The sequence below is a fragment of the Zea mays genome, chromosome 9 (genome assembly GCF_902167145.1).
Source record: "Zea mays cultivar B73 chromosome 9, Zm-B73-REFERENCE-NAM-5.0, whole genome shotgun sequence".
Classification (NCBI taxonomy): domain Eukaryota; kingdom Viridiplantae; phylum Streptophyta; class Magnoliopsida; order Poales; family Poaceae; genus Zea; species Zea mays.
Genome location: NC_050104.1, coordinates 142,155,462 through 142,167,410, shown reverse-complemented (window position 1 = coordinate 142,167,410; position 11,949 = coordinate 142,155,462). Strand labels below are relative to the sequence as shown.

The 11,949-nt window shown below is 43.6% G+C and overlaps 1 protein-coding gene across 1 annotated transcript; it reads right to left on the bottom strand.

Moving 5' to 3' along the window:
• Window positions 1-4,562: 4,562 nt before the first annotated feature.
• On the bottom strand, window positions 4,563-10,523 carry LOC100279795 (1-acyl-sn-glycerol-3-phosphate acyltransferase zeta). Its single transcript, NM_001152753.1, has 12 exons — window positions 10,281-10,523; window positions 10,102-10,159; window positions 8,059-8,177; window positions 7,306-7,405; window positions 6,613-6,708; window positions 6,192-6,288; window positions 6,016-6,103; window positions 5,847-5,943; window positions 5,408-5,493; window positions 5,205-5,324; window positions 4,996-5,094; window positions 4,563-4,912 (listed from the first exon to the last, which is right to left on the bottom strand). Exons 1-12 carry the CDS (start codon window positions 10,385-10,387, stop codon window positions 4,864-4,866), a joined length of 1,116 nt encoding a protein of 371 aa, NP_001146225.1. The 5' UTR covers window positions 10,388-10,523; the 3' UTR covers window positions 4,563-4,863.
• Between the last annotated feature and the right edge of the window lie 1,426 nt (window positions 10,524-11,949).

Genomic DNA, 11,949 nt, shown 5'->3' with positions numbered 1-11,949 from the left:
GAGTCCGAACCCCTTCTCCGTTGGACACTTCTTTCGTTAATTTCATTATTTTCTATGAAATTAAACACTTAGGGCATGTTTGGAGGATCTCAAATCGGCTCCGACTACAGCTTTTAGAGGAATTCTCCCAAACGATCTCAAAAAAAAAAGAACTCTCAACAAAGATCATTAAAGAGTCAGAGCCATTTTTATAGAGAAGAGTTGGAGCCAAAAAAAAAATTGGCTCCTAGCGGCTCCTCTCACTCCTCTTCTCTCGCGTCAAGAGGAACTGTTTTACCAAACGATTTGTTAAAAAAACACTGACTCCTATAGAGAAGTTGTTCTTAAAGAGAAGTCAGAGCCGGAGTCACTTTTAGAGAGCCTCGTGTCAAACGGGGCCTTAGGTTATTCATAATGGGAGTTTCGTAGCACTATTTACAACGTTGTCACATTATCATAAGTGATATGAAACTATGAATGAAACAATGTTTCTCAGCGCAATATTACACGTCACTATTTCATATGCTACCATATCAATTAAATGTCGCAAATCAGTGGCCAATAGAAGTTAGTAAATTATGTGAATATGAAACAAATCATTCTTGATGGAGGTTTCACACGGTTTTTAAGACCTTGGAAACAAGTTGACATGGTTCATCCCCATGAAACTAATTTCATCACATGAAACTCGATCCTCTTAAATGCTATACTATGTTAAAAAAACTGACGTGATACACTATTAAATGTGCATGAAACCACCGCTCAGAATAGCCTTATTATTTTTATTATATATATATATATTATCAGTATTTTTGTGGATAATAGTAATTATTATTGAATATATTTTACAATAAACTTATTTAGAGATATAAATATTGTTAATATTTTCTATAACTCTAGTTAAATTTAGAAATGTTTACCTTGCATGTAACATAAGAACCCAAAGCGACACTATTTTGGGAGGATGGGAGTTTGTATTCAGAAAGATCAATTCCACGTCAACCAACGTTACGAGTATAGATGGCCAAAAAGCACGAGGCCCGTGAGCCCGGCACGAAGCCCGCTTTTTGGGCCCGGTCCGAGCCCGGCACGGTAGAATAAGCGGGCGGGCTTGACAGGAAACTAGGCACGGCGGGCTAGCCCGGCACGGCCCGTTTACCTCTAAGCCCGTTAAGCCCGTTTTTTTACACTAAAACGTGCTTACCGGCCCGTTTAGCCCGCTTTTCGGCCCGTTATTTCGTGCTAAACGGGCCGGCTCGGCCCGTTTAGACCCGCTGCGGGCCGGGCTTGGACAGAAACTTAAGCCCGCTGGCTCAGCAGGCCCAGCCCGGTTTTGGCCGGGCTTCACCGGGCCCGGGCCGGCCCGTTTGGCCATCTCTAGTTATGAGCTGGAACAGCTTACCGTTTCGGCGAGCATGACGGCGTGCACGCGGCTGCACACGACGTCGTGCGGCCACAGCTCCTCCGCCGCCGCAGCCACAAGTCGGGACTCGGCCGATTTGCTGTTGAGCCACAGCTTCGGGACCTCCTTAATCTTCATCATCGGCACCGCCTCCGCGTCCCTCTCCAACACCGTCCGTTTCGCTGGCGGCAGTGGTGGCTCGTTGACGTTGTCCAGCGATGACTTAGCTGAGGACTCCGCGGAGTTGTCAGTTGAGCTGCCAAGCATCTCAATGAGGCCCAATTCGTGCGTCGACAGCCGATCGCCCGTTTCCACGTCGACCACTTCCACCTGCTTCGGCTGCTGCTGCTGCATCTCCGGCGCGAAAGGTGACCACATCGAGTCCGTCGAGTGCTTGGCTGGCCTCGCCGAGGCCGGTTGCCGTCCCGTCGGCGCTGGCGAGTTGACAGCGGTGCTGCCGTTCTCCGTATGCACAGGAGAAGGTGGCTGCGTCACAGACGGGGTCGTCGCGGCCTGCAGCTTCTCCGACGCAGGGGAGCCAGGCGTATGCGTCAGCAGCGACGAAATAGGCGTGAGCGCAGGGCGCGGGGCGCTCACAGTGGCCGCTGCGGCTTTGGCCTGCCCCCGCTCCTTCTTCCTCCTGCGGAAGCACGAGCCGAAAGACGGCATACGCGGTTTCCGGTACTTCTTATTCTTCTTGTGCTTGTCGGTGGCGCCGAAGCCGCTCTGGTTCGGCATGGCGTACGCGAAGAATGAAGGCTCATCCTCCTGGGCTTGCTGCTGCGCTCCGGCGGCCACCGGCGCATCACGGACCTTCGACGGCGTCCGCTGCCGATGCTTGCTGCGGCTGCGGCTGCGGCTGCGGCTACGGTGTCGGCGGGGGCATCGGAAGAGGGGCCTCAGCGGGTTGAAGGAGCAGCACGGCGTGGCGCGGTCCTCTTTGTTGCCGCCTAAGCACCTGCACCGGGCGCGGCGGTGGGACTTCCGGCCGCGAGCGCGAGGAGTCGTCGACATGGCTGCTGGCATGGCAGGACGGGTGTGGGTGTACGGCGTCACCGTCGTTAGGAACAGAAGTTCGGAGTCGCCGTGCGTCCGTAGCGCTGTTGTTCGTGGGGTTGTGGCGGGACGGGTTTGTGTTAAGCCGTGCTTAAGCGTGCATTCTTTACGTGCAGAGCACTACTAGTGGCCACTGGCCAGCCCTGTGTGGTGCGCTCGTTTGCGAACGTGGCGTTTGATTGGGCAGCACGACGGTGATTAGGCAGATAAATTAGCAGCATCAAAGGAGTTGTTCGGTCCTAAGGTTAAGGATAATTTTGGTTATTGTATTTAATTTAGATTAGATGAATGTTGTTTGCAACTCTCCTCATTATGTTAGTTGTTGTTGCCGGTTGCGGCCTCTCAAATTGAGATTAAACATGATGTTGTCGACAATGATAAAATGGCCGAGGCACTTTTCACCCTCTACAACCACAGCTGCTTGTGACTAGGCTAAACAAAATACTCATGGCTCGATAACTCATTCAACTTGGCTCATTAGTGGCTCAGGTCATTTTAATTTTGAAGCGAGCTGAGTCACCATTCTAACTCGATTCTCTAATGAGCCAATTTAGGCTAGCTTGTGAGCTAGCTCACGAGCCAGGCAAGCCAAGCCAAGACGCAACACAAGTTCATATAGTCGTCGGTGTGGACTCGTCTCTCATAGTTATGATCTGTGATATGGACATGTATGGATATGCCATTTGATTAAATTTTGCATTATCGTATGGTTACATACTTACACTGCATATTTAATATTTGATTATTGGTTATAATTTTGTGAACTTGTGGTTGCTAGTAGCATAAAACATTAGTGTTGCACAATGAAATGTTACATATTTGTGGAATAGATGTTGGATTGCTCTATAATGATGTTTGTTGCTATTTTATTATAATAAGGGTTTGTAAATCTATAACAACTAATGCATTATTTGGTTGTTTGATTTAATATTCGAAGTTAGAACATATGATGATAGTACGATAGTAATGTTATAATGGTTTTGGATTTGTAGTGCTAAACACATAAACTATGATTATGTTTTCTGTTATACATATGACAGATCTATTCATCACCTAAGGTGATGGGACCCAACGGTCCATCACCTGGGTCGAACCGCACGCGCCACATCGCGCGCCCCATCTCCCACCATCGCACTAGCCCCCTCTCTCACCCACTCACATGTCACTTTCGTAGACCCCAACATGCATGCAAAGTCAAAAAATCATATCTCCTAAATTAAAGATCAAATTTGAAAACTGGTTTCGCTGTTTATTCATTGTGATTAAAGCTTCAAAACTAGGATGCAACAACATCCAAGGCCGATGTCAAGGACACACATGCACCCACCGCCTCGGGCTCGAAAACCCGTTGACTTCTGTGACGGAGCGGGAGCCCCGCGTGGTGATGTCATGTGGCTCGATCGAATAGGACGACGAGCATTTGTGTAACGGGTCGCACGCTCCATCATCACATGGAGGCACACCCGACGCTAGGGCCCACCTATCAGCAACCACCACAGACTCCAAGCTCAGGATCAAAACACGAGGCTGACAAGACCAGATGGTACATCCTCGGGCCAATGGACGCCCAGGCCCTAGGGCCTCTCTTCTTTCCATCTTTGCATGTAACCTCACCTTCTTTTGGTTTATTTAGATACTCTAGTATTCATCCCATTCTCTCTCAACTCATTTGTATTGGGGTGGATACTAGAATATCCAAACATAGACTTGTATAAAGGGGTGGGGAGCCGCAAGAGGGTGGTGGCAGTTTCCACTCCTCACACACACACGCATCGAGACTCCAGCCCTAGCGCTCGATCTCCCCTCTTCTTCGCAGTTATAACCCCCTACTGCAACTTCGGCTATCGAGCTCGTGGAACACAACCGACCATTTCAACTGGACATAGGCCATTCGTCTAAATCAGTATAAACCTCGAGTTTGAAAGCCAAGCCATCCGGGCGGTTAGCGCAACAAAACTTGTATAGGCTTGGGGAGCGAGGCCGATGCGCTGTGAATACCAATATTACTGACGTCACAAATGTCACAGCGTGCAACACATGGACATAGCACACTGCAAATTCAAACAATTCAATTTACTTCCTTTCTTAGCCAGCTAATCCATTCACATTGCTTCAATAATCACATTTAAACCATGGTACAGTACCGTCAATATATTAAGACCAACACAGCATCTCACGAGAGCACAATGCTTCGGTGTTAATCACTGACCTATCATTGAATGGGCAGCCAAAACACATACTGAGAATTCTTTTCCTGATAAGTACATACTAATAATCCTATCAAACTAGTAACAAATTTACAACAAAACTGAGGTGGTCACTTGACGTGTCCCAGGCTCACTTTTTTTTTTCTGGAAGCCAACCGAATTACAAGGTAGCTGCATGTAAAACCCTAACGAAGTGCACTTGTACGGCTTTACGTCCCTTCATTTCTCCTCCAGTCTCATCAAGACAGATTCGGCAAATATGCGTTGTCTGGTGATCAGAAATCATTTTAGAAACGTGGACTCAGGAAATGGGGAACGAGTCAGCGAGGAAGTGGATGGGAGGAAACTCACTTCTCTTCAGTGTGTTTGGGACTAGGACGGTTGTGTTTCAGATAGCCATCCCAAGGAACCTTCTTTAGTCCAGCTCTAGCAGCTATCATGTCCCTTACTCTGTGCAAAGCATTTCAATATGCAAGGAACAATCAATTTTATGGCATCTCCAAAAAGAAAGGACCCTAAGTTTTTCTTGGAAAAGAAAATGAACTAAACAAATGGGTCACCTCTCAGCAAATGCAATTGCCGTCTCTCCCTCCCTCAGATATTGAGGAGGTAAGTACCAAACATCACACACAACAGCCCATGATGTCATCAGCCGGACCAAGTGCATTGTAAAAGATTGCCTGAAACATTTCGTGAGGTAATTATGTTAACTAAAGAAGAAAGTCTAGACAAACCAAATTAATTCATCATTTGTGCTCCTTACTTCTTACTGTTCCAAAAGGCATCAACAAATATTTTATTGTACTTGATAGCTATTGGACATACAGCGCAGCCAAGCTCAAAGGCACCCTGAGAAAACAAGATATAAACCATCACCACGGTAAACAACAGCAAAGATGTAAATTAATGCAATGCAACAGGTAACGAACTTCTAGTGTCTGACATCTAATTACTGTCAAGCGACAATGAAATTGTTCTATGCTTGCGTCCTACCAGGAAGCCTGGAATACTAGATACAATATTAAACATATATATAGTTTCTTTTAAATGATGTAGTGACACGCAGGTATATGTGCATTAATTAATAGAGCTTCATGAACAAGAAATCCTGATTTTATTCATGAAGAAAACATCATACAACACAATGATGTAACATATTCAAAGTCAAACTATATTTTGACTTAAACAAAGATAGGGTTCACCTTCTTGAACATGACCGTGTACTGGTTGTTCACACAAGTTCCTTCCGGAAAAATCAACAGAGGATTGTTGTCTGGTTGTTGAACATGATCACGTAACCTGGCAATGTAATTTGCTGAATAAAATGAACTACATAGTCAATGGGATTATGATTTGTAAGACAAAACTTACTTCCGTGCCGTAACTTCACGGTCCCGGAGATCATTACGATTAAACCAGATGCAACCGACACTTTCCAAGATAGTCTTCTGAATAAATCCTGTAAATAATGGGAACAGTCAAATAAATAGATAATAAATCTAGCATTCGAAACTAGCAGAGAAGTTTCAGAAGAACCAGAGACTCACCAACCCATCCAGGATGCTTCTGCATGATGACAGCAAATGCTGTCATTTGCTCCAGAATAATGAAATCTATCATCGATGTATGGTTTGCAACGAATACCTGATGTAATAGAGTTGCAAAGGGAAGTTATCAGCAATCCACTCACATTAAAGGAAATGTGCTTATGTAAGAAGAACAAGGACCTACATAATGATACCATGAACATGTTTTATCGGAGCTACAAGCAGGATAAATTGGGAAGCAAAAAGTTAGTATTTTTCGATAATAGTTAAAAAATAATATTATAACATGGTAGTGCATATAAGTTCCAATACCCTGTTCAGCTTAACAGCTCAACATCATGGATAAATTATACCTACGTCTAATGTTCTTACATGTGCACAATCTAAACATGAGCTACCGGAACAAAGAAAAAAAGGTAACCTGATGAGGTCGTGTGCTTGGGCGTGGTCCATGATACTTGATAACTCCAGTCCATGAAGCAACAAAAACACTGCACATCATTTCAACCAACTTCCTCTACAAGTAGTTTGAAACAAAAGAATGTAATCAAGACTTCAAGAGATCAAAAACTTGAAAACTAAAAGCCAAAATAAAGAGAATAAAACTGTTCAATCCTCGTGCTACTCTTCTGCAGTCAAATCTCGCACTATAGGCAAAGCAAAATATTAATATAATGAGAAATACTGTGAAAAGAAGGCATATGGCTCGCTTAGCAACAAGGTTGACTTCGAATGGCCAGGGCTTATGCCCTTCTGTTGACAAGAATCCAACATTTATAGCATGTCTAATGCCACATATGAGTGTGCAACAAGTTGAATTCCAATAAGCTTTAAAAGGACATTTTTAAGCACTTATAGGCCTAATAAGATGACTACTAACAGGGTAACCATAGCACAGATGGTCGTAGGTGAATTTTATGAAGCAGGTACTTGCTGCCACCAAGAAAGCTATATTATGAACTAAACAGTTCTATTCTCAGCAGACAATCGAGGTTAGAAATTGCAACGTCAAGTTATTACACCAAGAACACCATCTCAGAATCAGCCTGAGGAATAACGGAATAGAAAAGATACTATGGAAGCTCATATAGGTACACCGGATAATATAGCTTACCTCAATTTTACTTCTCAACTTGTCTTGCCCTTTCAATAGGAAATGGACAGGAAAAAAGGCAGCAAAAAATGCTAACCATCCTATTGCAAGCGTTAAGGACCTGATTAGATAATTAAAAGAATCCGGTGACGATGATTCAATGTTTGACATGAGGAAACAATAGAGGGAGGTGAAGCACTTGCAGAAAATGAATTTCATCACACAATTATATTAGCAAAATTTTATAAGAAAATTGAACTTCCAGAAATTATATTTCGGCTGAAGCAACTGAAGATGTAGACAATTTGTCAGAAAACATGGCTTATGATGTGATTTCTTGGCATCCCAAACACAAGATTTGCAATTCAAGGTTCTGAATGAGGATGAGATGGTTTGATCAAAATATTTTTCTTTTCGGTCCGGTCTACAAAAGCAGGTAGATCATGCCATTTTTACAGTATTCTCTTAAAATAGATGGTTATGGGTGGGGTTGGTGCGAAATTAGCACAAGTACATGCTCTATTTAATATGGTGAACTGATTACATTCAACACAGGGCCTCCCTGAATCCTCTTTGGCTCTAAAAGTTGCACTCTAGTTTTGTTGGGTTCAAGCACGTCCCAATTTATGTGGTAAACAAACTAGTGCAGAACACAAGTGTCGAACAAAGAGTGGGTGTAGAATTTAGTGTCTGAGAATTGAGTAATCTAATCAGTTGAACAAAAAAATTACTCAGTGAAGGAAAAGAATTAGGGATATCTTAACAATCAAGTACCTCAGTGGGAAGAGTATTCCATATCTTATTACTACACCAAAGCACCATAAGGGGAACAGATATATGTTCCAATTCCATGGCTCTGGAGAATTTGACTTAAAGCACCGTGTGAAGGAGTCCTGCGCATGTGGAAATACAGTCAATGATATAAGACAGTCAGACAAATAAGGAAATATACATACGGCAATTAAGTGAAAGAAACAATGGCACACAAGATAAGGAAGATTTTACGTTATGATACCATCTTTGCAAACACATAACATTTTTTTTTGCACCTCAAACATCAAGTGGTCTATAGTTTTGATTATTACCTAGCTAGTGGCTATGGTCATTTACATATACAAAGGATCCTCAAGTCTATATTCACATGAAACAGAATATTCTCATGTTCCATTTATATCTCAATAAAGAAAGATTTACCTGCAGATTTAGTTGACACTTGGTTATGTGTCAAGAGCTTTGCATTTTGAGTTAACCGATATAAAGAATATGGAGTAGCATAATTTTGCATTTACAAAATGAAGTGCATTAATAATTCCTCTATAGTTTACTATGATGAAAACAAACAGAATGACCAATAACACACAGGCTGCATGTGATTGTTCCAACAATAAACTTCAGCTATCTCCAAAATAACCCATACAACATAATGTAAGTAGGACAACTATACCAAAACAACTATGTATCTACAATACAGAGTGAAAAAAATCAAATTCGCGCTGAAGCAAACACAATTATTTCCAGCAAGAGTGATATGCTAGCACATGGATGGGGTTTCTACCCAGGTTGGTTAAAAATAAATAAATAAAAGGGTAGCTGGTACCTAGATGCTCCACAAAGGTTACTATCCTGTAATGATACTATTAGCATATCATGTAAAAGGAGCCTCATTCAAATTAGATTGGCATGCTTAATATTGAGGAAATACTTCTTCATCTTTAGCTAAGTGGTGAAAATTAACTAAAGATTGCACAAATGTTCTACATGTTAAATAACCTATTGAAAATCTTGCATAATAAGGGGACATGTCAATTGCTAAATTTAGTGGATTGTACAATCTGAAACACCACAGATACGATAATAACTCTTATACAGGAAAGATTAACAAAATCAGGACAGTTAAATACTTTCCATAAATAATTTTCTCTTTGTGAAGTCCTCTGAGTTAACTATAAGATTAGGTTTTACACCATTAATTCACATAAGAAAGCAAGAATGTTAACCTTCAGAACTTTAAAAACAAATGAAATATACTTTTCATCTAGTTAGCGAATGGAATATAGCAAAGTAATATGCAACTCCAGAGAACAAAGCATGGATAACAAATTAAGCGAAACAATTAAGGGCCGTTTGGAAACAAAGAGAAATACTATGGTTTTAAAGTCATGACACAACCATAGTAATTTTTACATCAATCCAACCAACACTTGTTTGGAGACAAAGGGTCTGTTTGGTTGTGTTGTGGCCGTGAAAAAAGTTGTTGTGGGCTGTGAGCCTGTGACCTGTGAAAAAAGCTGATGTGGACTATGAACTGCTAAAAAGCTAAAACTGTAGTGAAAACCACTAAAAAGCTAAAAATTATTCCACATATTTTTACGGTTCCATCCAAAAGCCGCTAAAAGCAGGTTCAGAGGTGTTTTCAGTTTTACACTGCGATAAAGTCAGATTTTTAGAAAAAACTGCTTTTTAGATCCAGCCCTTTGATTTAGGTTTTGCCTTTTAGGGGGCAAAAGTCAAAGCCAAAAGCCAACCCAAACACACCCAAAGTATCTAAAACCATGGTATTTAGTGAACATATGCAAGAAGTTAGCATTGTCATGAAAACTTAGGGCCTGTTTGGTAGCAAAGTATTTTTATAGTTTCAATGCAATACAATGGTATATGAGAATACTATGGTATTCTAGACTACAGAAAAGCTTAAAGCCGAGACTCATCTTGACCCATTGCCATTGCAAGCAGAGTTAGTTTACTAAACCTGACAGATCATAACGCTGGAAATATATCCTCTGCTAGGATAGCACTTAAATCCGAGGAGGCACTCACATCGACAATGGCACCCGCTGCCTCGGTGAGCACCGGCGAGATGTCCAGCAGATCGCGCCTGCGCAGCACCATAAAAAGCGCACAAAGCCTCGTAAATCTCGGTAGAACCGAAGCATCCGCCAAACTAGGGTCTAGGAACGGAAAAGCAAGGATTGGAGACAGGGCCCTAGGGCGATTACAGATGGAGATTCCGGGGCGCCTCCTGCGGGAGCGAGTCGGGCGGGAGGTAGTCCTCCAGGTTTGGCCGGTCCAGCTCCATGTCCGCCGCCACAGACGAGGTCGCCATCGCCTAAGGGCTCCGGCCACCGGCCGCACGCCCGCCGCCGATGAGATGGCGACGCCGCCGAGGAAAGGTCCGCGATGGGGCGAGGCGAGCACGTGGATGGGCGTAATGAGGCGTGTACTCCTCTCCAGCGGAATTGGCTCGGCCGCGTGTGTGGATGCCTGGATGGATCGTTCCAACAAGGAGAGGAAGCGGTTCATAATCTTGTGGGCCCTCCACCTGATGGTAGTAGATCCATGGGCCGGCCCAGTTACTGACACCGGCCTATCTCTGCGGCCCGTGCTCAGAAGGATCGCATTAGAGCGGGGTGTTCTCGGTATGATGGGCTGGTGCCGCTCTCGTAGCAGCCGGCCACCATGGCGCCGCCGGCCAGCACCGACGAGCCCGGGCGCCACAAGAAATCCAAGCCCGATAAGGACTTAGGGCTTGTTCGATTAGATCTCAATTCACGTGGATTAAATGATATTGGTTAAATTTAAATCCTAAATAAGTTAAATTTCTTTACAATTTTTTTCAATCTCATCTAATCTATAGGTAACGGGATTAATCGAACAAGGCCTAAGAAGGATGTCACGGTCAGGTCGTGGTCGTCGGCCAGAGTTCGCCGAGACGTGAGCAAGAAGCAAGAACCGTCGGACGAAGCCGGAAGAGTAGGTGAGGTTGAACTGATTTCTGTTATTGATTGATTCCCTAGCTGTTACAGTACTGGCGCATATTGTTAAGAAACCCTAACAAAAGGTTATGTGGTCAAATACCGGCTTTATACTGAGGGTCATCTCTATATAAGGAACATGTACATCTCTTATAATGGAGTTAAGAGAAAAAGGTCATAGACACAACTCTATATCTTCTGTCTCGTGTGTTTCTCTGTCGTGATTATGGAAAGGAAGACGGGTCTTCTATAACTTCTCACGCCTAATATGTTGACGGAAGAGAAGGAAGCGGATCTGGTGATCCGTGGTAACGTAGTTATCAATATGTTATCAGCACGTTCTACCTCGTCGTTGCTGCAGGAATAGATCTGCATCAACTCTTCATCAAGTCAGCACGTCCTCCGCTCTAGCCGAACTGTTCTACGCGACATGTTTCGATATCTTTACGCAATGGAACAGTATAATTTTTTCATCTGTATATTGGATCTCCTCGTCCTGGCAAAGAAAACCAGGCTTCATGTAGAAGCTGCAACTGTTAAGTAACCCTAGTTAGGGTTATATGGGCAAATACCTGCTTTGCCCCTGAGGGGTCTCACATCTCTATATAAGGAACCTGTACACCCCTTCATATTACAGAGATCAGAAAGAGGCCAGAGGCCCAACCTTATATCCAGTGTCTCGTGTGTTTCCTCTATCGTGCTTATGGGAAGGGAGACGGGTTTTCTACATCTTCTTGCGCCTCTACTGCTGACGGGAGGGAAGGGAGCGGATCTGGTGATCTGTGGTAACGTAGTTCTCAACACGTTATCAGCACGCTCTACCTCGACGTTGCTGCGGAATAGATCTGCATCGACTCTCCGTCAAGCCGGCAGGTCCCTCGGCCTAGCCGAACTGTCCTACGCGACAGACTTC